The 21840-nt window shown below is 42.0% G+C and overlaps 2 protein-coding genes and 1 long non-coding RNA gene across 5 annotated transcripts in view; 1 reads left to right on the forward strand and 2 right to left on the reverse strand.

Annotated features, from left to right (window-relative positions):
* LOC106604302 (cohesin subunit SA-2) overlaps positions 1–3417 on the reverse strand; it is a 31942-nt gene extending 28525 nt beyond the window's left edge. Inside the window, exons 1-3 of the mRNA XM_014198813.3 lie at positions 3220–3417; positions 192–320; positions 29–107 (exon numbers count right to left, since the gene is read on the reverse strand). Coding sequence (XP_014054288.1) covers positions 29–107; positions 192–235 — 123 coding nt within the window. The 5' untranslated portion in view covers positions 236–320; positions 3220–3417. The remainder of the gene's footprint in view (positions 1–28; positions 108–191; positions 321–3219) is intronic.
* An 85-nt stretch (positions 3418–3502) lies between these two features.
* LOC106604303 (uncharacterized) lies at positions 3503–6738 on the forward strand. Its single transcript, XR_001328646.3, has 3 exons — positions 3503–3909; positions 4379–4451; positions 4558–6738. It is a non-coding gene; the product is annotated as an uncharacterized LOC106604303 (long non-coding RNA).
* Positions 6739–10004: 3266 nt separating this feature from the next.
* Positions 10005–20524, reverse strand: LOC106604301 (E3 ubiquitin-protein ligase XIAP). 3 transcript variants are annotated; one of them, XM_014198809.3, is made up of 8 exons: positions 20399–20524; positions 14785–15064; positions 14114–14675; positions 13843–13942; positions 13671–13749; positions 13500–13539; positions 11673–11855; positions 10005–11174 (listed from the first exon to the last, which is right to left on the reverse strand). In XM_014198809.3, exons 1-8 carry the CDS (start codon positions 20455–20457, stop codon positions 10981–10983), a joined length of 1497 nt encoding a protein of 498 aa, XP_014054284.2. In that variant the 5' UTR covers positions 20458–20524; the 3' UTR covers positions 10005–10980. The 3 variants fall into 3 exon arrangements, with proteins under 3 accessions (XP_014054284.2, XP_014054287.1, XP_014054285.2); XM_014198812.3 differs by having other exon boundaries at positions 11673–11910; XM_014198810.3 differs by lacking the exon at positions 20399–20524 and adding an exon at positions 16852–17213.
* Between the last annotated feature and the right edge of the window lie 1316 nt (positions 20525–21840).

Here is a 21840-nt window from a genome sequence, read left to right on the forward strand (position 1 = left end):
GCTTGAGGAAGACGAGGCCTGGTCGTACCTTTCCTTTGGTTGGGTTGATACTGACATCAGGAGCCTCAGAGAAGTCTGTGTCTGAGGAGAAACGGGTGTCCGAATCCCTGGCAAAAACACACACACACACACATTAGAAACAGTCTGCTGAATGCCGGTTGACTGACACACACACGGAAGTAGCCACTTACTGAGGATAGTGGAACTCTGACGGTAACTCTGGTGCTGCTATCATTTCTCTATCATGTCTGACCCAACTCAAATAAGAACAGACCTCAGATCCTCAGTGTCCACAAGGCAGTGGAACGGTAGCATAGGACCTGGAGGAGAAAACAGAAGGGGAAGAGAATACATGGGTATTGGAGTTACATTCAGAGAAGAGAGCATCCTGACTGGTTGCATCACTGCCTGGTATGGCAACTGCTTGGCCTCCAACCGCAAGGCACTACAGAGGGTTGTGCGAACGGCCCAGTACATCACTAGGACCAAGCTTCCTGCCATCCAGGACCTCTATACCAGGCAGTGTCAGAGAGCGGAAGGCCCAAAAAATTGTCGAAGACTCCAGCCACCCTAGTCATAGACTGTTGTCTCTGCTACCACACGGCAAGCGGAAGCGGAGCGCCAAATCTAGGTCCAAGAGGCTTCTAAACAGCTTCTACCCCCAGGCCATAAGACTCCTGAACATCTAGTGAAATGGCTACCCAGACTATTTGCAGTGACCCCCCCCCCCCCCCATTTCTTTACACCACTGCTACTCTCTGTTGTCATCATCTATGCAGTCACTTTAATATCTCTACCTACATGTACATACTACCTAAACTAACCGGTGCCCCCGCACATTGACACTGTGTCAGTACCCCCCTGTATATAGTCTCGATACTGTTATTTTATGGATGCTCTTTAATTACTTGTTGCTTTTATCTCTTATTCTTATCAGTATTTTTTTTTTTACTGCATTGTTGGTTAGGGTGCTCGTAAGTAAGCATTTCACCTGTTGTATTTGGCGCATGTGACTAATACAATTTCATTTGAGAGGAGTTGTATGATAACCTGCTGCTGAACTTCTACAACATACACATTGCATCCCCTGAACAGGCCTCAGTATCAGCCAGTGGCTCTTCACACAGACCAAAAAACGAAAATACTGCTTTCACATGGTAACACGGGGCGGGCTCTATCCCTCCTGTGAGCCGATTGGCTATCTCACTCCTTGGTTTACAGGAAACATCACCCCAGGGCTGGACATTGGAACGGCCCCCCATGACCATATAAAGGAGAGTTCAATTCATCCTCCGTTAGAGATCCTAACCAATCAGAACAAAGTATTAACACTAGTGGACATATTACAAAACAAACAGCAGGGAGCAGAGAGTGGGATACTCAACCAAATTACGACATTAACAATACATATTATCTAATAGTTCATTTTTATATATAAAAATGAATCAACAATATTGTTAATACTAGCATGTCGTCAGGACTGGTTTTGGGCTACAGGAGGCCAAAATGAGCCTAGCAGCGACCCTATCCTGGGTGTGTCTTAATTACGATCGGGACATACTGTACTATGGATTACAGTAGGAGGTGTGTCAATCAGCTAATGAATTGTAAGGACCAACGAGGAATCAATTGCATTTGACTGTACAATAAAATTGCTCGTGTGTGTAAGTAACCGGTTTATGCTTTTTTGCAGGTTGTAAAAAGCTTTTTTGGGGGGAGAAGTGGGGCATCTTTACCCTCATCAACCAGTGAGATGTAAGGAATGGGAAATAGATGGATTCAAATCTCAACTTTAAAATGCCACATAGCTGAGTACTTTATCCCATGGTCTTGAATTAGAACGCGTGACTTCCAATACACATTCGACAATTCCAATGGACATTCGACTTATTTCATGTTATCTAATTGCCCAATGCCACTCTTGCAAGCTAAATTCATACATAATGTGTTTGACATTGGCTCAGCTACAACTGCATTGCCAAGCAATAAAACAGCATCAGCAAGCAACATCCTGTGTTTCCTATTGCACAAGCGGAGACACTCGCGAGACAGTATTCGCTCTGGCTGGTTGACTAGAGAGGAAGCCTTGAAGATGGGGACTGAAAAAGTGGCGCCAAACCCGGGTGCCTGGGCAACACAAAGCACGTTAAAACTATATTAGCGATAGCTAACAACGTCGAAATAACCGACGGAGAGCATCCTGAACAAGGCTAGCTACCGTTGGCTAGGTAGTATGACAGCCGCTCTCTTGGGCTTGCTCAGTGACGGCCACTGTCCAGAATTGACACCAATATTATGTCGAGAGGTTGTCCGGACTGGCTTGCCAAGGAGCTAGCCAGCCAACGAAGCTAGCTAGCTTAACATCATCAGCTGTCATCAGAACGTCACCCTTTACGTACATGAAAATAACAACTTGCCTTCTATGGCTAACATTAAACCAAGAGTTAAAATTGTATCCTTCAAGTAACGGTAGTACCCACTTTTCTGTAAACTAACTAGTTACAGTTCAAACAGGGCAAAAACACTCGGGAAAATCTCAATTTTGACTGGATAGCTAACTAACTAACGTTAGCTTAGCATAGCTGCAGATTAGCTACCATTCTCCATCTTGTTATGTTAGCTAGCTAGTTTCCTGGCTAGTTAGCTAATTAGCCATGGTAACATTAGCTATCCTAGCCCGTTACCTGCAATCGAACGGAGTTCGGATAGCCAGCCATATTATCAATAAAACGGTTGATATTTAGCTAGCTAGCTAATACGGAGTGGCCCTCAAAGTTCATGTAAATATCTAAATTAGCTTGTTTATACAACATACTTGTTGTGGAGCAACAATACAACCATTTAGTTACATAAAAACACCTCGTCCCTACGTCCTCCATCTTGCCTCGGGAGTTCCGATACGTTACCTACCTAACGTTAACTCCCCAACAGAACAACATTTATTGGATGTAAACAAATAGTTTGTTATATATTAGCTTAGCTAACTTGCTAGATACGTTTCAGTGAAATGGGTCTACTTTCGGCTGTGTAACACAGATTCACGATAAACTAGACAAAAAAAGTAGCTTACAGCGCCAGCGGCTAGCTTACGACTTTCCGTAGCTAGCAGCCTCCGCACTTCTAGCCTATGTTAGCTAGCTAGCATAAGAAGCTAGCTACCAACAAAATTGCTACAAACCAACTAACTTCGAGATTCCACTCCGCCATTTTATAACTTACCCCGTTATTCAATTTATTTCCAAACGAGACACTACTTTGTTGAGTCGTTGTCTGTTCTTGTTTTGATATTACCACGATTTCCGCAAATGAGTTTGAAACTGGCGGTCAGAGGCGGTTTTGGACGCTCTCTCACCCCGCCACTTGCTCCGTAGTAGGGTTTGTTGTTTCGACGATGAGGGGGAAGGAAAACTCTTGGTGCACAGCTGCCCCCTAGCGGCCAGATGAAATACTTCCGATTCCCCGTGACCGTAAGTGATCTGACATCTAGCGGTTATTTACAAGCTGTGCAGCTGCCAGCTACCAGTAAGTACGTGACAGATGGGGGTTGGATGGCCCTACTGCTGAGTTTCTAAACATAAAGGCGCAACATCGTAAGACTTCCGGATACGCTTGCAAAGACCAAACCGACCAGGCCAGGGTTTGGGGTTTGATACAGGGGTCATGTCCCCACCACATTCTGAAATTGACTTTTTGCCCCCCCACAGTTTTATCATTGCAATTTGATACAAAAAAACGGCAATGGTGTACTTTAGGACCATGCGGACGCCTCCGAGCGGTCGGGTAGGCTGTTTGGAGTGGTCAGCAGGCTGTATTTAGGATGAAACAGACACCACAGAGTTGTCTGACAGGCTGTGTGAAGGCAAAGCTTCTGGAAGGCTGGCTGGACCAGCACAGGAGAGTTGAGCTTAGGTCAGTGTGTATGTGTTGCGCTCATTCACCGAGTTGTAAAAGCAAGCAGAGCAGAAACTGGCTGCTCATTAGTTTACTGATTTAGCTGTCAAGGTAACTGCTGTTTAACTTAACATACATTTTTTAAACTATTGTTTATTTGCAGCGCTGAGCTAGTATTGTAACTGCCATGTAATGTTACCTAATGTTTCATTCCCTCATAACTGAGGTAAATATATAAGCTACACTAGCTAGTAACTACCACAGCCAGATCAGCTTTAGCCTCTAGTTATCTGTCAGATAGTAATAATCGCCACCTCATATCGCTATCTAACAGCTGTTGTTTGTATGGAAATGTTTTGTAGCCTTTGTTTTGTCCCGTTTCAGAAGTAAATGAACTTGGCTAGCTTTCTCCAGTTGGTGTACTGTTAGAGAGAGCTGGCCAAAAGTTGGCTAACTTTAGCTATTATTTTTGCCTCAATCACACTAGACCTGAATCAAACGATGAAACCAGATGGCCAAATGATTGAAGACTGATATTCTGACATTCTTTTCATTGCAGCGTGAGTTTTATTAGTATTTATTATTAATGTTATTGATCTGTCAGTTTCCCTAGCTAATTCCCTACTTTTCACACTGGCACAGTAATAAACAGCTCTAACATTACAGGCTTCACTGTCATGGTGCACAGTAGAGATCTGCGCAGAACTGATTTCTTCATCCTGCTCCCACCACACCCGCTGGCTTTCGGTCTGACTCCTACCAGCTACTGCAAGAACTGGTCCCAAAAACAACCGAAGTCCCGCAATATAATTTTTTACATGCTGTTTAGACCAGGCACAAAGATGCATCCGTGTGTTGATTTTGTACATCCACACCAGACGCAATCCAGACACGCAGGTTGAAATATCAAAACAAACTCTGTCCCAACTATATTAATTTGGGGACAGGTCGAAACAAATTCAACATTCATGGACATTTAGCTAGCTAGCTTGCTGTTGCTAGCTAATTTGTCCTGGGATATAAACATTGGGTTGTTATTTTACCTGAAATGCACAAGGTCCTTTTTTCTGTATCTTTTTAGAATTTGGACCCATTTTGAGTCACACAAAATAGTGTGTTCTCTACTCAGACATTTAATCCACAGATAAAAGGGGAATCTAATAGTTTCTAGTAAAATCTCCTCCTTCAGTAGTTGTAGTAGTAGCAAAGATTTTTATAACTAAACCAAGATAGACCACAGCCTGTTGTTTTAAATGGGAACAAATGAGTCATAGTGGGCAGAACAAGCAAGGAGGTGGGCAGAGCCAAGCACAAGCTAGTGAGATCCTATTGGCGCATTCTAGCATACATTTGCATATTTCAGTTAGGGAACGCCTACTCTGTGAAGTGTGTGTGTGCAATAACTCAATTCTCCTTTGCACGGCTCCTAAACAACCCAATTTTTAAAAACTTTGGCAAAGGGTAAAGTCTACAAAACTTAGTCCACTCTGTTCATAACAGATTCTAGTTTTGGGAACAGAAAACGCTATTGAGATGAAATGTTTCATCGATGAGAAAATTAGCAGAATGTTGGCCAAAATCCATCTCTTTCCATCTTCTCCCCACTGCAGGCCACTGGGCTTCCTCTCACTACCAAATATGGTAGTGAGTGGAAATGCCAAATGGATGCTTCACATTTATACATCCGGGGAGTGAAATATCTGTCTCATTGTTCTATCTGTGGTGGTAGTTTTTTTCTTCTTCTGTGGACTTTATATGTCAGTTGGCAACCAACTTTAAGTTGCATTACCACCACCAACTAGATTGGAGTGTGGACCTCAAGTTCTATTTTAGCGCCTGCCTACGCAGACTGTCTTTGACACGCTCGAGCAGTTTAGATGAAACGATTGAATAACATGTATGTGTACATTTATTTTGCAACACTCCCATTGTGGTGGGGTCACAGCATGCTGACCACACCACTCTCGTTACATGTGTGAGTGTTGCAAAATAAAGGTACACATACATGTTTTCAATAATTTCATCCAAACTGCTCGCTCAAGTCAATGAGCGTCTGCGTAGTCAGTGAAACTGAGTTACATGCACTCAGAAATGTCATTCCTCAAATAAAGGTGTAAAACACAAAATGAGACATATTTGCATATAGTCTTGTGAAGGCTGGCTGAATTCTGTCAAAGAGTTCTTTTATCTCATCATGACTACAGATTCTCCCTTCTCCCTGTTTTTGTTTGCTTGAAAATGTTGATACTGGAGAATGTTATCTGAAGAAACTGTAACCAAGCATTTATAGCGGCTAAGTAATGGATTGCCATTAATTGGAAGGTTGGTTATCCTTCCACAGTGTCAACTTATGTATCATTAGATTTAATTTGTTACAAGATTAAGGGTAACTGGGACACTTTCATAAGGTCTGGATGCCTTATATGGAATACAGTAGGATTAAAGGACTCTGTATTGAAAACATGGCCACGTCAGGGGAAATACCTATTTAGGCAATACCTAGCTGCTGGGCTGCTCAGTCCTGGCCCTGGGGGTCTGCCGTCCTGTGGGTTGTCACTCTGGCCTGGGCCTAACACACCTAAAACCAATAATGAATGTTTCACTAAGATCCTAAAGCTGAGTAGGGTGTATTGGGTTGGGGCGCTGCAGGGTGGTGGACCCCTAGGGACAAGACGGGGTGACCCAGCTAAATTGTGTGCAAGTAAAAAGACCTCTACAGTACTATTAGTCCTATGAGATTAATTATATGGAGGATTGCTGTTTCTGTGTTTTAATATATATTTGAGGTGTATGTGTGTTTTTTTGTTTGTAAACCATTTCCTTGGGAATTAAAACAATTAAAGGTGTGAACTGGGAAGGAAATTGTGTTGGGAGAGAGTTGAGTTATTAACTAGACTGGTGGGGGTTGGGCGTGCAGGCAGCTCGGGCTGGCTGGTCGGTCTGGCTGAAATTTGATATAGAGGATGTCTTAATAGAAATAATCAAAAGTCTGTATTTTTTCAAGAATCGTTAATCTTTTAGGCTATTGGTTAAAGGTGCAACACAATATTTATTTTTGTAATTATCTTTGATCTAGTTTAGTCTTATTCATCACTTAAACATATTTAATAATGAGCTCTTACCTAGCTTGATGACTGTGGGAATTTTTGCTTACTTTTTGTTCTACATAGAGATGGCAAAAAAATGTAAAAATGTAAAAAAAAAAAAAATGTAAAAAAAATGTACAAATTCAGGAAATAAACTTTAGATGCCCCAAAAAATTCTGGGGGAGGACCCTCAGAACCCACACCAGGTTATGTCCCCTCCACTTCTAAAACCAAAGTGGCACCCTTGGTTTGAGAAGTCAATGAGAGAAGTGAACAATTCTTCCTTAGTTGTTCATTTTCTCGAAATCTAAAGACACAACCTAGATTTGAGCCAATGTCTTGAGTAGTTGAACATGTTATTACTCCAACCTCGTGAAAGTGACAAACTGACACGTTTTCATTTTCGTTAAAAAAAAAGTTAAATCGAAGGAATGCCTTTGATTTGACGGCCTGCACTTACGCAGTTCGGCTCGAGACGACCGTTAGACCCAATGACGGGTTTTTGTGCATGAGTTTAGCTTACCAATGTCGCCATGACATCACCTATACGTACGGATTTCTATTGGAGAAGCAGTTTCTGCCTATCTTCATACTGTACTATCTTTGGCCCTGCAGTCAATGCAGTGGTCGCATCTCAATATTAGGTGAATCTCAGTTGCATTTCCTTGACTCCCCATGTCCTCTCTTCTCACCTCAAAATCCATTGGAGAAGGTCAGAAGGGAGGACATGTGGAATCAAGGAAATCTAATTGAGATTATCCCATTGTGGGAGGAATAATCTTCCTCCTTCCTTCCTTTCTTTTCTCCTTTATTAGAACTGTTTCAGATTCTGAAGACACATATAGTGTAAGACAGTGTTTCCCAACCCTGGTCCTTGAGTACATCCAACAGTACACAGTTTCGTTGTAGCCCTTGACAAACACACCTCTTAAACTCAGTGAGGGCTTGATGATAAATTGAATCAGATGTGCTTGTCCAGGGTTACAATAAAAATGTGTACTGTTGGGGGTAATCGAGGACTAGGGTTGGGAAACACTGGTGTAAGAAATGGCAGAGACCTATTTTGGGACTTTCACCTATCTGTTTCTTTTATAGAAGTGGGGATGAAGGAAAGCAGACAAGGTGAGGAAGTCATTTTAGACGATTGACATGTACCCGAAGAGGGTAGTCACTAATCTAGATACCAGTATCTCTGCCTGGTGTTCAAGAAGATCACAACCGGCCGTGATTGGGAGTCCCATAGGGCAGCGCACAATTGGCCCAGCGTTGTTAGGGTTTGACCTGGGTAGGCCGCCATTGTAAATAAGAATTTGTTCTTAACTGACTTGCCTAGTTAAATAAAGGTTAAATAAATAAAAAAGTAGTGTTAGTAATGTTAGTAGCCTTAGTAATGTTAGCAGTGTTAGTAGCATTAGTAATGTTAGTAGCGTTAGTAATGTTAACAGTGTTAGTAGCATTAGTAATGTTAACAGTGTTAGTAGCATTAGTAATGTTAACAGTGTTAGTCATGTTAGCAGTGTTAGTAGCATTAGTAATGTTAGTAGCATTAGTAATGTTAACAGTATTAGTATCATTAGTAATGTTAACAGTGTTAGTAGCATTAGTAATGTTAACAGTGTTAGTAGCGTTAGTAATGTTAACAGTGTTAGTAGCGTTAGTAGTGTTAGTGTAACAGTGTAGGTTTCGTCCCTCTCTTCGCCCCAACCCGGGCTCGAACCAGGGACCCTTGCACCCATCAACAACTGACACCCACGAAGCATCGTTACCCATCGTGCCACAAAAGCCGCGGCCCTTGCAACGCAAGGGGAACAACCACTTCAGGTCTCAGAGCGAGTGACGTCACTGATTGAAATGCTATTAGCGCGCACCACTGCTAACTAACTAGCCATTTCACATCGGTTACATTAGTAATGTTAACAGTGTTAGTAGCATTAGTAATGTTAAGTGTTAGTAATGTTAGTAGTGTTAGTAGTGTAAGTAATTTTAACAGTGTTAGTATTATTAATAATGTTAGCAGTGTTAGTAATGTTAGTAGTGTTAGTAGTGTTAGTAATGTTAGCAGTGTTAGTAGCATTAGTAATGTTAGCAGTGTTAGTAGCATTAGTAATGTTAGCAGTGTTAGTAATGTTAGCAGTGTTAGTAGCATTAGTAATGTTAGCAGTGTTAGTAGCATTAGTAATGTTAGCAGTGTTAGTAATGTTAGCAGTGTTAGTAGCGTTAGTAATGTTAGCAGTGTTAGTAGCATTAGTAATGTTAGCAGTGTTAGTAGCATTAGTAATGTTAGCAGTGTTAGTAGCATTAGTAATGTTAGCAGTGTTAGTAGCGTTAGTAATGTTAGCAGTGTTAGTAGCATTAGTAATGTTAGCAGTGTTAGTAGCATTAGTAATGTTAGCAGTGTTAGTAATGTTAGCAGTGTTAGTAGCGTTAGTAATGCTAGCAGTGTTAGTAACGTTAGTAACGTTAATAATGTTAGCAGTGTTAGTAATGTTAGTAGCGTTAGTGTCATTGTTAGCAGTGTTAGTAATGCTAGCAGTGTTAGTAGCATTAGCAGCGTTAGTAATGTTAGCAGTGCTAGCAGTGTTAGCAGCGTTAGTAATGTTAGTAGCGTTAGTAATAGCAGCGTTAGTAGTGTTAGCAGCATTGTTAGTAGTGTTAGCAGCGTTAGTAATAGCAGCGTTAGTAGCGTTAGTAATGTTAGTAGCGTTAGCAGCATTAATGTTAGTGTTAGCAGCGTTGTAATAGCAGCGTTAGTATAATTAGTAATATTTGTAGCGTTAGTAATAGCAGCGTAAGTAGCGTTAGTAATGTTAGCAGCATACATGAAAGTACAGATATTTTTAAAAACATGATTTATTTTCCACTTTTGGTCAAACAGGAGTTGCACTGAAGTGCAAAGGAAAGATTAATTTCAAAATAACATGATTTAAAGAGGTACAATATTTTGATGTGATCGCCACAACTAAATCACATAATGAAGTGGATATCAGTTATGCCATTATACCTAAATAATGGAAATTGATCCAAGTATACAATTCATCCATTTATTCACAGAGCACACATAATGAATCATACAAGTGAAAGCATACTAGTTGGCCTAAGGAACCTACGTTTGGGAACCCTCAGGACTTCTATTTCAGAAACCTGTAATTTGCAAACTAACGAGAAACGCATGATTTGCAAACCAATAAGGAAAGCCCAGTCAACAACTTCATAATATTAAGAGAAATGACAAAAACATGGAAATGGCATAATAGTCTGAATAAAGAAAATATACACACAATAAGTAAATGAAACTATTTGAAAAGGCACTGTTGATAACTGCAATGGTAGATCATGGTCCTGTACAGCAGAAGTATCAGAACTGTGGGTAGATGGAGTACAGCCATGGACAAAAAGTTGCATGTTTGACTCACATCGGGACAACAGTATCATTTTAGCTAACCCTATCCCTTTTCTTAACCTTTACCTTGTTTTCCTAACCTGCTACGTACATTTTCCTAACCTTCGTTAGTTCTGCTAACCTGCTATGTAAAGTCCCTTCTGTCTGTAGCTGTACTCCATCTAGTCTCAACCTTAGTTTCTCATCTTGGTTCGAAGATTCAGAGGCCCATTGCCTCTTGGGTATTGTATCAGTGAGCGAACACTACATCACATAACAAGGAAGTGTCTGTCATTATCTTTAAAACAATAATTGAAAAATAAAATCACCACACCTCTCATGATTCTCTTATTCATATTTACAGTGGTCCTCCTCAAATATAATATATCTTTATGTACATTTGTAGTAGGAAAGCATGTGTTAATAAAATAATTGAGAAGGTAAAGCAGCATTGCCATTTAAAAAGAGTCTCATCCTCTTGGGCCCACATTCATTAAGCATCTCATATTAGGTGCTGATCTAGGATAACTTTTGCCTTTTAAAACATAATGAGTAAGAGACAGGACCTGGTCCTAGGTCAGCACTCCTGCTCTGAGACGACAATCCCTGACACCAGGTTGCATGTTAGGAGATGTAGGTCTTGATCTTCTGTGTAATGGCTCTACAGCAGATGGGACACTTGTCAAGGGCCTGGGAACACTCCTTGCAGACGACCAGGTGCCCACAGGGGATGAAGACGATGCAGATGTCTCTGTCCATACACACTTTGCACTGTTTCTCCCTCTGCAGCTTCCGTAGCTTCTCAAGGGGATCCTCGTCTGAAATAGGGGAGAAACAGCAGTTGGTAACCGAGCACAATGAAGTACTTAGAACACTGACCAACACAGCTCGATTATGTTTTGGGGGCGGCAGGTAGCCTAGTGGTTAGAGCATTGGGCCAGTAACCGAAAGGTTGCTAGATCGAATCCCCGAGCTGACAAGGTAAAAATCTATCTTTTTGCCCCTGAACAAGGCAGTTAACCCACTGTTCCTAGGCTGTCATTGTAAATAAGAATTTGTACTTAACTGACTTGCCTAAATGAAGGTTAAATATTATATATTTTTGTATTGTTCCTTCTATAGCCAAGCCTCATGTAGACCTACAGTGTGAATAGCATTGTTACTGGATAAACAAGGTCAAATTGCAAAATCCTGTGGAATAAATTCAGGAATTTGACTTACACTGTAAACCTCAATAACAGTTTTAATAGACCAGTGCCCTGATAAAATGATACTAGCAAGCAATGCTAAGAGTTTCCCCCTTATGAGACACATACCATGGTTCTCTGCTGTCCCTGCGTCGCTGTCAGGGTCGCTGTTAAAGCAGTCCTGCAGCAGAGTTTCCATGGTGGAGTAGCCTGTCCCATCCCTGCGTATCCTCTCCTGTATAGTCCTCTCTACCAAGGCAGGCTCCAGACCCATCTCCACCGCCTTCTGGGCATTGGCTGACTGCAGCACCTCTGTAGAGAGAGGGAGGAGACTGAGCATGTACTAGTAGGTGATGGAAATAGCACCCTGTGAGAGAGAGAGAGATATAAGTACCAGTCAAACATTAGGACACACCAACTCATTCAAGGGTTTTTCTTTATTTTTGCTATTTTCTACATTGTAGAATAATAATGAAGACATCAAAACTATGAAATAACATATGGAATCATGTGGTAACCAAAAAAAATTAAAAATAAGTGTTAAACAAATATTTTATATTTGAGATTCTTGAAAGAAGCCACCCTTTGCCTTGATGACAGCTTTGCACACTCTTGGCATTCTCTCAACCAGCATCATGAGGTAGTCACCCGGAATGCATTTCAATTAACAGGTGTGCCTTGTTAAAAGTTCATTTGTGGAATTTCTTTCCTTCTTAATGCGTTTGAGCTAATCAGTTGTGTTGTGACAAGGTAGGGGTGGTATACAGAAGAGCGCCCTATTTGGTAAAAGACCAAGTCCATATTATGGCAAGAAGAGCTCAAATAAGCAAAGAGAAACGACAGTCCATCATTACTTTAAGATATGAAGGTCAGTCAATCCGGAACATTTCAAGAACTTTGAAGGTTTCTTCAAGTGCAGTCGCAAAAGCCATGAAGCACTATGATGAAACTGGCTCTCATGAGGACCGCCACAGGAAAGGAAGACCTAGTGTTACCTCAGAAATTGCAGCCTAAATAAATGCTTCACAGAGTTCAAGTAACAGACACATCAACAGTTCAGAGGAGACTGCATGAATCAGGCCTTCATGGTCGAATTGCTGCAAAGAAACCACTACTAAAGGACACCAATAATAATAAGAGACTTGCTTTGGCCAAGAAGCATGAGCAATGGACATTAGACCGGTAGAAATCTGTCCAAATTTGTTCCAACTGCCATGTCTTTGTGAGACGCAGAGTAGGTGAACTGATGACCGCAAGTGTGGTTCCCACCATGACGCATAGAGTAGGAGGTGTGATGGTGCTTTGCTGGTGACACTGTTGGTGATTCATTTAGAATTCAAGGCACACTTAACCAGTCTGGCTACCACAGCATTCTGCAGCAATACGCCATCTCATCTGATTTGCGCTTAGTGGGACTATCATTTGTTTTTCAAACAGGACAATGACCCAAAACACACCTCCAGGCTGTGTAAGGGCTATTTGACCAATCACTCAACCTCAACCCAATTGAGATGGTTTGAGATGAGTTGGACCGCCGAGTGAAGGAAAAGCAGCCAACAAGTGCTCAGCATGTGGGAACTCCTTCAAGACTGTTGGAAGAGCATTCCAGGTGACGCTGGTTGAGAGAATGCCAAGATTTTGCAATGCTGTCATCAAGGCAAAGGGTGGCTACTTATAAGAATCTCAAATATATTTTAATTTGTTTAATACTTTTTTGGTTACTACATGATTCCATATGTGTTATTTCATAGTTTTGATGTCTTCACTATTATTTTACAATGTAGAAAATAGTAAAAGTGAAGAAAAACCCTTGAATGAGTAGGTGTCCAAACTTTTGACAGGTACTGTATATATAATCTAACAATACCTTTAGCTAAAGTTCCAAAACTCTAATGAATAAAAAAAAAAGTGAAAGGGGAACAACTTTACAATGTTACATCAAAAAAATGGTTTTACCTGTCTCATGACTTGAACATCCATTTAAGTGACTTGAAGCCTGGGAAATCAATAGAAGGAAGGAATTTGATATGGTAGGAGTCATGCAAGGATGGGTGCAGTTTAATATGTTTGACCACAAGTTTAGGGGTTAGAGGTCAGGGTTAGGAGGATGAAGTCTTGGAGACATACAGCATTGTTCCAGCCTGAACCTTGTAGCTGAACGCTGCTGACAAACTCCTGTCCTTTCTCTGCCAGTAGAAAACTGCACCTGGATTAAAACATGACACGCAATGTTAGTGACAGGGAAAAGAAGCATGCATATGGTTGTTTACTTTCTACTTGTGAGTGTGTGTGTTTTTACCCAGGATAGTGTTTGGCGTGCTCCTCCCAGGGATCCTCGTCCTGCTGCCAGCCCTTCAGACCTCCACCACAGCGGAAACAGCCCACATGGTCTGGTGTACCTGCACCAACACACCAACACACACACACGTTAGGATATATACCCGGTCCTTTCCATATCAACTCCTCCCTGGCCCTTTTACCATAGCAAGTAATAGTAAGCATGGATTGTATATATGAATTGTACTTTTCTCACAGCCAAAGCTCTAGTCTACACCGCTCCCAGGTCTCACCTGTGTTGTAGAAGCCTGCTCTGGCCAGCCTCTCGTGGTCAATAGGGTGCTGGATTCCTGCAAAGCTGCCTAGCCTCTCCTCAAAGCTCTGCATGGATGCCTGAGGACCCGGGCGTGGCCTGGTCTCCCCCACCTCCCTCCCCCCCTGAGAGGGGAGGTTCCCCACATCATGCCCCAGGATGAAGAAGCAGTAGGGGTAGTGTTTGGAGTGCTCTCCCCACGCAGTGTCCCCGGCCTCCCAGCCTTTCAGCATCCTTCCACAGCAGAAGCACTGCACCTGGTCTCCCTCCCCCAGATAGAAGAGCCCCGCCTGGGCCAGCTCTCTAGGTCGGACCGGGGATGTGGAGGGCCACGGGCCGAAGGTGTTGAACCGGGAGTCTTCACTGGCCATGTGCGGGGCCATGGGGTAGGTGGTATCGTCTACCACCTCTCCCGTCCTCAGGCGGAACTCCATGTCCTCAGCGTCTTCGTTGTAGGAGGTTTCATTGGTCATCATGGCACCTTGAAGAGAGTTAACCCTGGATCGATGGGTGCAGCTCAGGAACTTACAGGTGGGGGAGACCTGAAACGTTGCAACAGTAGTATGATAATTTGGCAGAAACAAGAGATAATGAAAAAATATATATACAAAAAAGTTTTGGGCATCATCGTCATCCCCCTTTCATCCTCACCTCCACGTGCCTCTCCACGGGTGCGTCACCTCCACACCAGTTCTCTACAGTCTTGTGGCAGCTGAAGCAGCGCACCTTGTCGGCCTGTCCCGTGAAGTAGAACCCAGCGCGGGCCAGCCTCTCCGCTGACACCTGCTGGGCCAGGAGGGAACCCCGGAACGAGTCCAGCCGCATGTCCATCATGGACCAGTCTATTGCATGGTCCGACTCCATATCACTGTCTCTCCCGGGGCCTGACATCACGACACAGGGCTGGGCTGGGCTGCCTAGGATGAATGAGCTGAAAAAATAGATATAAAGTCATTTCCGGAGGCGCTAGTGAACAAGCTATCAGGAATCTGAACAGACACCATGTAAATGCAGAAGTTTGACAAGAGACAGCATTGTATTTCCTAGAGTACCACTAGATGGCAATATGCACATTGCTATGGTCACATGAAGGCGTGGCTGTTACATGTGAGGGGTGGAGAGGCAGGAACAGGCTCTGGAATATGTTCTCACACTACCAGGCCGCCCTGCTCACCACAGGAATACATAGACCATAACACATACACAAAGTGAGCACACAACGACACACACAGCTAAATGTAACGAACACTATTTTAAGTGAGCACTGGCCTCAGTTTTCCATTCGTTCCTATGATCAACAATGCTCAGCATTTCGTAGGAAAGGAGTTACATAACGCTTACTTTGTGAAGTGAATCAATCAGCCCTCTTTGAGTAGTGTGTTGCAACACAATCAATACCCAGCCTTATCAATGTTGGGCTACTGTAGGCTAGGCGTTATGCTACTTTCACACCACACATCCCCACCAACATGGAGGATCAGGAACCGTTGTCAGAACAATCAGGTATTTCACCGCAGGCTGTATTCACCAATCAAACCATGATCCAATCCCATCATTGTTCCTGCTATCAACAGTAATGCAATCAATTACATACAGTACATCGTTGCCATGCCTTGTGTTAGGATAGATAAGTTGGCTAAAGCAGCAACAGACAGCCACCCAGGCTACCAAACATAGAACGATCATTCCTATGGAATAGAAATTGGCTACTGTCTATGCTAACAATCAACCAACCAATATTGGTCATGCTGGTTTTAATATTTTGTATACCTGCCATGTCCATCGCAGCAAGCAAGGCAAGTTTCAGACTTAAACGTTCAGTTAGACTGGAGGTTGTCATGGTTTCTCAGGCAACACTCTCACACTAACATGAACCTGCCATATTGCTGTGAAAACAGATGAGTAAATATGTGATGATGTCCTAGGAAAATGTTCTGTACCCACTCATCCCATGCTCTCCCTGACAGCTCCAAAAGGCATCATGTTCATGCCATCATCATAAACAGGGCCCTGAGCATAACATATTCTTGACTATGAACTGGCTAGCTTTTCATGATTGTATAACTATAACTACAGTTTAGTACTTTTATATGTCGCCCATCTGTTACTGATCAGAGCTAAACTGAACCTTAAACCTCAATGCACAGGAAGGATAGATATGGATGGATGTGGCACCACTTGGTTGAACGACAGCAATAGGCTGATCATACATGTGCAAAGTGCATGCCAAGGGGTCTGGATGACCTTTTCCGCACACTAGCGCCGTGCCATTGGTTCAAACTCCAATCTGACTCACCGTTCCCACTCAATCGCAACAGTCAGATGGACACATTGGGGGGGGGGTCACGTAAATTCTGGAAAGTTCACAGGCTCTTGTTTGTGTCTATAGTCAGACAAAAGCGCCAAACATAAATATAGGTTGACGCGGATCGCAATGTGCTGCCGATTGTCCTGTTTGACAGTTGAGTATTTATTCTGCTGGGCATGGATGCGCGCTGTCAGGGATTACCACTCTTCCAATGATATTTAGGACATAGTTAAATAAAACAAAAACATTGTCTAATAACGAAAACAAATAAAGCCAACGTTAAATGTCTATAATGCACTTTGATCAGTCGATATTGAGCTGTTTCGCCATAGACAGTAACGTAACACGACCGACGAGCTGTCAACCGTAACAGTTGAAAATGCATGCAAAGACATACCCAATACAAATACCTTAGAAAAGCTTGGATGTCACCTAGTGCCTCTGAGGTATTGGATGCTGCCCGTCTCCTTTCCAAATAAGATAGATCGCCAATATTTTTTGACCAGACTATTTAACCATGGTTTGGGGAAGTCAGTTCAGCGTCGGTGTTGTTCTGCGCACCAGTAAAGGGGCGGCCCACCTGACCACCATTGTGGAAATAGATCGTTTATGACGTAGGAAGAAAAGGGGGGAAGTATGGGGAATTCGTGCTAGTTTTGCTGCGTTCAAGCTGAAATCAGAACTAGGAAACTCTGACATTTCTGACTTGCTAAATGGTTGAACGGAGCACGTGTATAACTACAACCAAATTTATAACTACAACCAAACGTAACTGTCAAACTTATTCCACAGAGGACAGAGTGTCTGTGGGGTTTCGCTCCTCCCTTGTACTTGATTGATGAATTACGGTCACTAATTAGCAAGGAACTCCCCACACCTGGTTGTCTAGGGCTTAATTGAAATGAAAAACCTGCAGACACTGGGCCCTCCATGGAATGAGTTTGACACCTCTAAGTAGGCAAGTTCTAGTTCCCACTAGTACTTGAACGCGGCATTTCCATTACATTGGGGTCGAAACCCATCACTGCGACCTGTATGCTCTTGTTGGCTGGCCCTCACTACATATCGTCACCAAACCCACTGGCTCCAGGTCATCTATAAGTCTTTGCTAGGTAAAGCCCCGCCTTATCTCAGCTCACTGGTCACCATAGCAACAGCCACCCGTAGCACCGCTCCAGCACGTATATTGCACTGGTCATCCCCAAAGCCAACACTTCCTTTGACTGCCAATCTTCCAGTTCTCTGCTGCCAATAACTGGAACGAATTGCAAAAATCTCTGAAGCTGGAGTCTTATATCTCCCTCTCTAACTTTAAGCATCAGCTGTCAGAGCAGCTTACTGATCACTGTACCTATACACAGCCAATCTGTAAATAGCACACCTGACTACCTCATCCCCATATTATTACTTACCCTCTTGCTCTTTTGCACTCCAGTATCTGTACTTGCACATCATCATCTTCACATCTATCACTCCAGTATTAATGCTAAATTGTAATTATTTTCGCCTCTAGGGCCTATTTATTGCCTACCTCCCTACTTTTCTACATTTGCACACACTGTACATATATTTTTCTATTTTTCTTTTCTTTTGTGTTATTGACTGTACGTTTGTTTATGTGTAACTCTGTGTTGTTGTTTTTGTCTCACTGCTTTGCTTTATCTTGGCCAGGTCGCAGTTGTAAATGAGAACTTGTTCTCAACTGGCCTACCTGGTTAAATAAAGGTGAAATAAATAAAATAAAAAATTATAAATGAGAAATGAGTAATAGGCTGTTTTGATGAAAGTGGATGTATGGACAGGGATGTAGGCTATACCAGAGAGGAAGAGGCGAAGCGAGAGGGTTTAATCCAACCAAAACTGAAGTGAGGAACTTTTGTATGAAGATCAATGAGTGTCGAATTTGGTCAACAAAAAAATGTAATTGCTAATTTGCTAGGTGAGGCTTATTTGATAGAATATATGTTTCATAATGGCTAGGTTGTTATGACTGCACAGTTATAAGTGGACGCACGTGGCGTCTCGGGAAACTTTGAAAAAAATATATATATTATTGGAGTTGTGCTTGTTGTTCACACCTATTTGCCCTCTCATTGACTAGAATGGTCACACCTCGCCACCCTTCCATGTTTGAGGACATGTATTTCCATTGTTAGAGCAGTCACTCGACCATCTTGTCAATATAATAGATACTTTGACTATACATTGACTTTCAATAAGGGAGGCAAAAGGGCCAGGGCTGCTTTTTATTTTATATGCTCAATCCAATTATCCACCATTTGTTTCTCCCAAGTCTACACACACAGAGCGAGAGAGATTTTGTAAACCCTGACCAAAACAAAAGTGATATGGGAAGAATATGGGCATTTCTGTGGTTTTAAAGGTGAAACGGCACAGATCCTTCTTTCTAAACCACCCCAGACTTTCTGTGAAGTTTACACATTAGGCCTATGTGACATCGGAAATGTGATGCTGTCATTTATTTCCATTTTTGGAGTTGTTCATTAATCCAAACATCCTTCTACCCAAAATGTATTTTTATGTCCGATTCAATGAACTCAAATAGCCTTTAATAATTATTATTTATTACATTTCTACAGTGATTTTCATAGAATCTCAAAGCTCTTCAAGAGCAAAAAACAAACAAGCTGTCACATCCTGACCATAGAAGGGTGTTATTTTCTATGGTAGAGTAGGTCAGGGCGTAACAGGTTTTTTTCTATGTTTTATATTTCTATGTTTAGGTTCTAGTTTTGTATTTCTATGTTGGGGTTTTATTTGGGATGATCTCCAATTAGAGGCAGCTGGTCCTCGTTGTCTCTAATTGGAGATCATACTTAAGTAGGTGTTTTTCCACCTGGGTTTTGTGGGTGATTCATTTTGAGTTGTGTATGTGTTCATCACTGCGTCATGTTTTTTTTATTTTTATATATTCAATGTATTTATGTATTGCATAGTTTCACAGTATAAATAAAATGTGGAACGCTGCACTTTGGTCCTCTTCTCCTTTCGACAACTGTGACACAAGCAATATTTCATGACAGGTCAACCAATAGAGGCCAGGTCTTTGAAAGCTGCATCCTCAGAAGAGCGGGTCAGTTTATTTATGGCTTGAGTGGAGACAGCTGGTCAGAGGACGGTAGATGATGGAGTCTGCTGATGATCTTGTAGAGGGCAAGTCTGGGAACCAGCCTGAATCTTATACAGCGCTCGACTTGGACTGAAATAGGTGCCGGTACTCATTTTGGGTGTCGGTACTGTTTACAGTTTAGGTGCAGGAGCTCAACAATACGTTTGAGCTAATATTCTACAAGAGGAACAGGAGCTCAAGCAGTAGAACATTTGAGGTGCAGTTATTCAGCTCCTGCCCAAGAAAGCACAGCTCTTATAGCCACTGGAGTTCTCCTCTTCCACTCTGTATCAGCCACTTGGGTGATGCCTCAGCAGCTCTGTGTGCCAGAAAACTGATACCTAGTCAGTTGTACAACTGAATGCCTTCAACTGAAATGTGTCTTCCGCATTTAAACCTCTTAAGGATCTGAACCTTTTTTTAATCTTCGCCTAAAATGACATACCCAAATCTAACTGCCTGTAGCTCAGGACCTGAAGCAAGGATATGCATATTCTTGATACCATTTGAAAGGAAACACTTTGTTTCACAAGTTTGTGGAAATTTAGATTTTGGCTACTAGATGGCAGTAGTGTATGTGCAAAGTTTTAAACTGATCCAATGAACCATTGCATTTCTGTTCAACATGTATCAAGACTGCCCAAATGTGCCTAATTGGTTTAATACATTTTCAAGTTCATACTTGTGCACTCTCCTCAAACAATAGCATGGTATTATTTCACTGTAATAGGTACTGTAAATTGGACAGTGCAGTTAAATTAACAAGAAATTAAGCTTTCTGCCCATATCAGATACGTCTATGTGCTGGGATTTATTTTGTTACTTACTTAGAACATCCGCACATCCAGGTACTTTCCACAAGTGCTGGAGTTGTAGGCAAACTCATGGAAAACACCGCACACTGCTTTTCATTCTCCCAGGTGAAATGTATTTACAACGTTTCGACCCTTAGGTCTTCATCAGGCATCCATATCCCAGGTGGGGGTGGGAGGTCCTATATATAGGGTCAGTACTCAGTGACGTCACTTCCTGAAACAGGAGGTAAAAAATGTATAACATAGTTTTTCAATATTAACATTCAATGTAGCAAAATATGTGATCATACACAGAGAATGTGATCAATATTTATAGTAATATACATACACATACAATATTCAATTAGGATTTAAAAAATTATAATAATTTGAATTATCGAAACTATAAAAATGGTTTCAAGTCAAACTCCTCATTAAGGCCAAGAGGAGACAGCGTGTTCAGCCTGTGGATCCAGAAAGATTCCCTTTGAAGAAGTTTCCTCTCTATGTCCCCTCCCCTGCAGGACATCTTGACCATTTCTATTCCAATGTATCTCAGAGAACTAATAGGAAGTCCAGCTTGTACAAAATGAGTTGCAACCATATTTTTTGTCTCACCTGTCCGTATATTTCTGCGGTGCTCACTGATCTGTGTCTTAAGGCTTCTACAGGTTTTCCCTATTTAAGACAGACCACAAGGACATTTCAACATGTAAATAACATTGGTGGACATGCAAGTAATCAGGCCCTTGATCTTAAATATTTGTCCTGTGCGGGGGTGGGTAAATGAGTTGCATTTGTACGTAAAGCTGCATTGAGCACATTGGCCACATTTGTAATTACCCTCGGGAATCCAAAATTGTTTTCCCTTTTCTCTGGAGGGTAATCAGATTTAACCACAATATCTCTCATGTTTGGAGGTCTTTTAAAAACCATACGTGGGGGATATTTAAAAATGGGTTTCAATTGTGGGCCAGTATCAATAATGTACCAGTGCTTCCTGATAATGTCCTTAAATGCCTTCCCCAATGGTGAGTATTGGGTAAAGCATGATGGGACATGTTCTACTTTTTCTTTTTCTTTTGGTTTTAGGCTTTCCAACTGTGTTAGTCCTTCAAAACGATCATTGGCATGTTTTACCCAATTGTCTTTGTACCCCCTTTCCTTAAACCTTTATGTGAGGTCCGTTTCTGATAAGAGGCATCAGAGCTGCATATTCTTCTGATACGACTGAATTGACTTATAGGGAGTCTTTTAATTAATAAGTGGACGTGGATGAAAGCTGTCACCTCTAAGGAGGGTATTCCTGTCCGTAGGTTTCCTATAGAGATCTGTAGAGAGGGAGGTTTGTCCTTAATAACCATCACATCAAGAAAACTGATTTGTTATAGGTCATAGTTAATGCTGAAATGAAGGTGTACATTCATAGAGTTTAGATAAGCATGGCATTCCAAAAGTTCTTCCTGGGTGCCACG

Source organism: Salmo salar, chromosome 05, assembly GCF_965601325.2.
Source record: "Salmo salar chromosome 05, fSalSal1, whole genome shotgun sequence".
Taxonomy (NCBI): domain Eukaryota; kingdom Metazoa; phylum Chordata; class Actinopteri; order Salmoniformes; family Salmonidae; genus Salmo; species Salmo salar.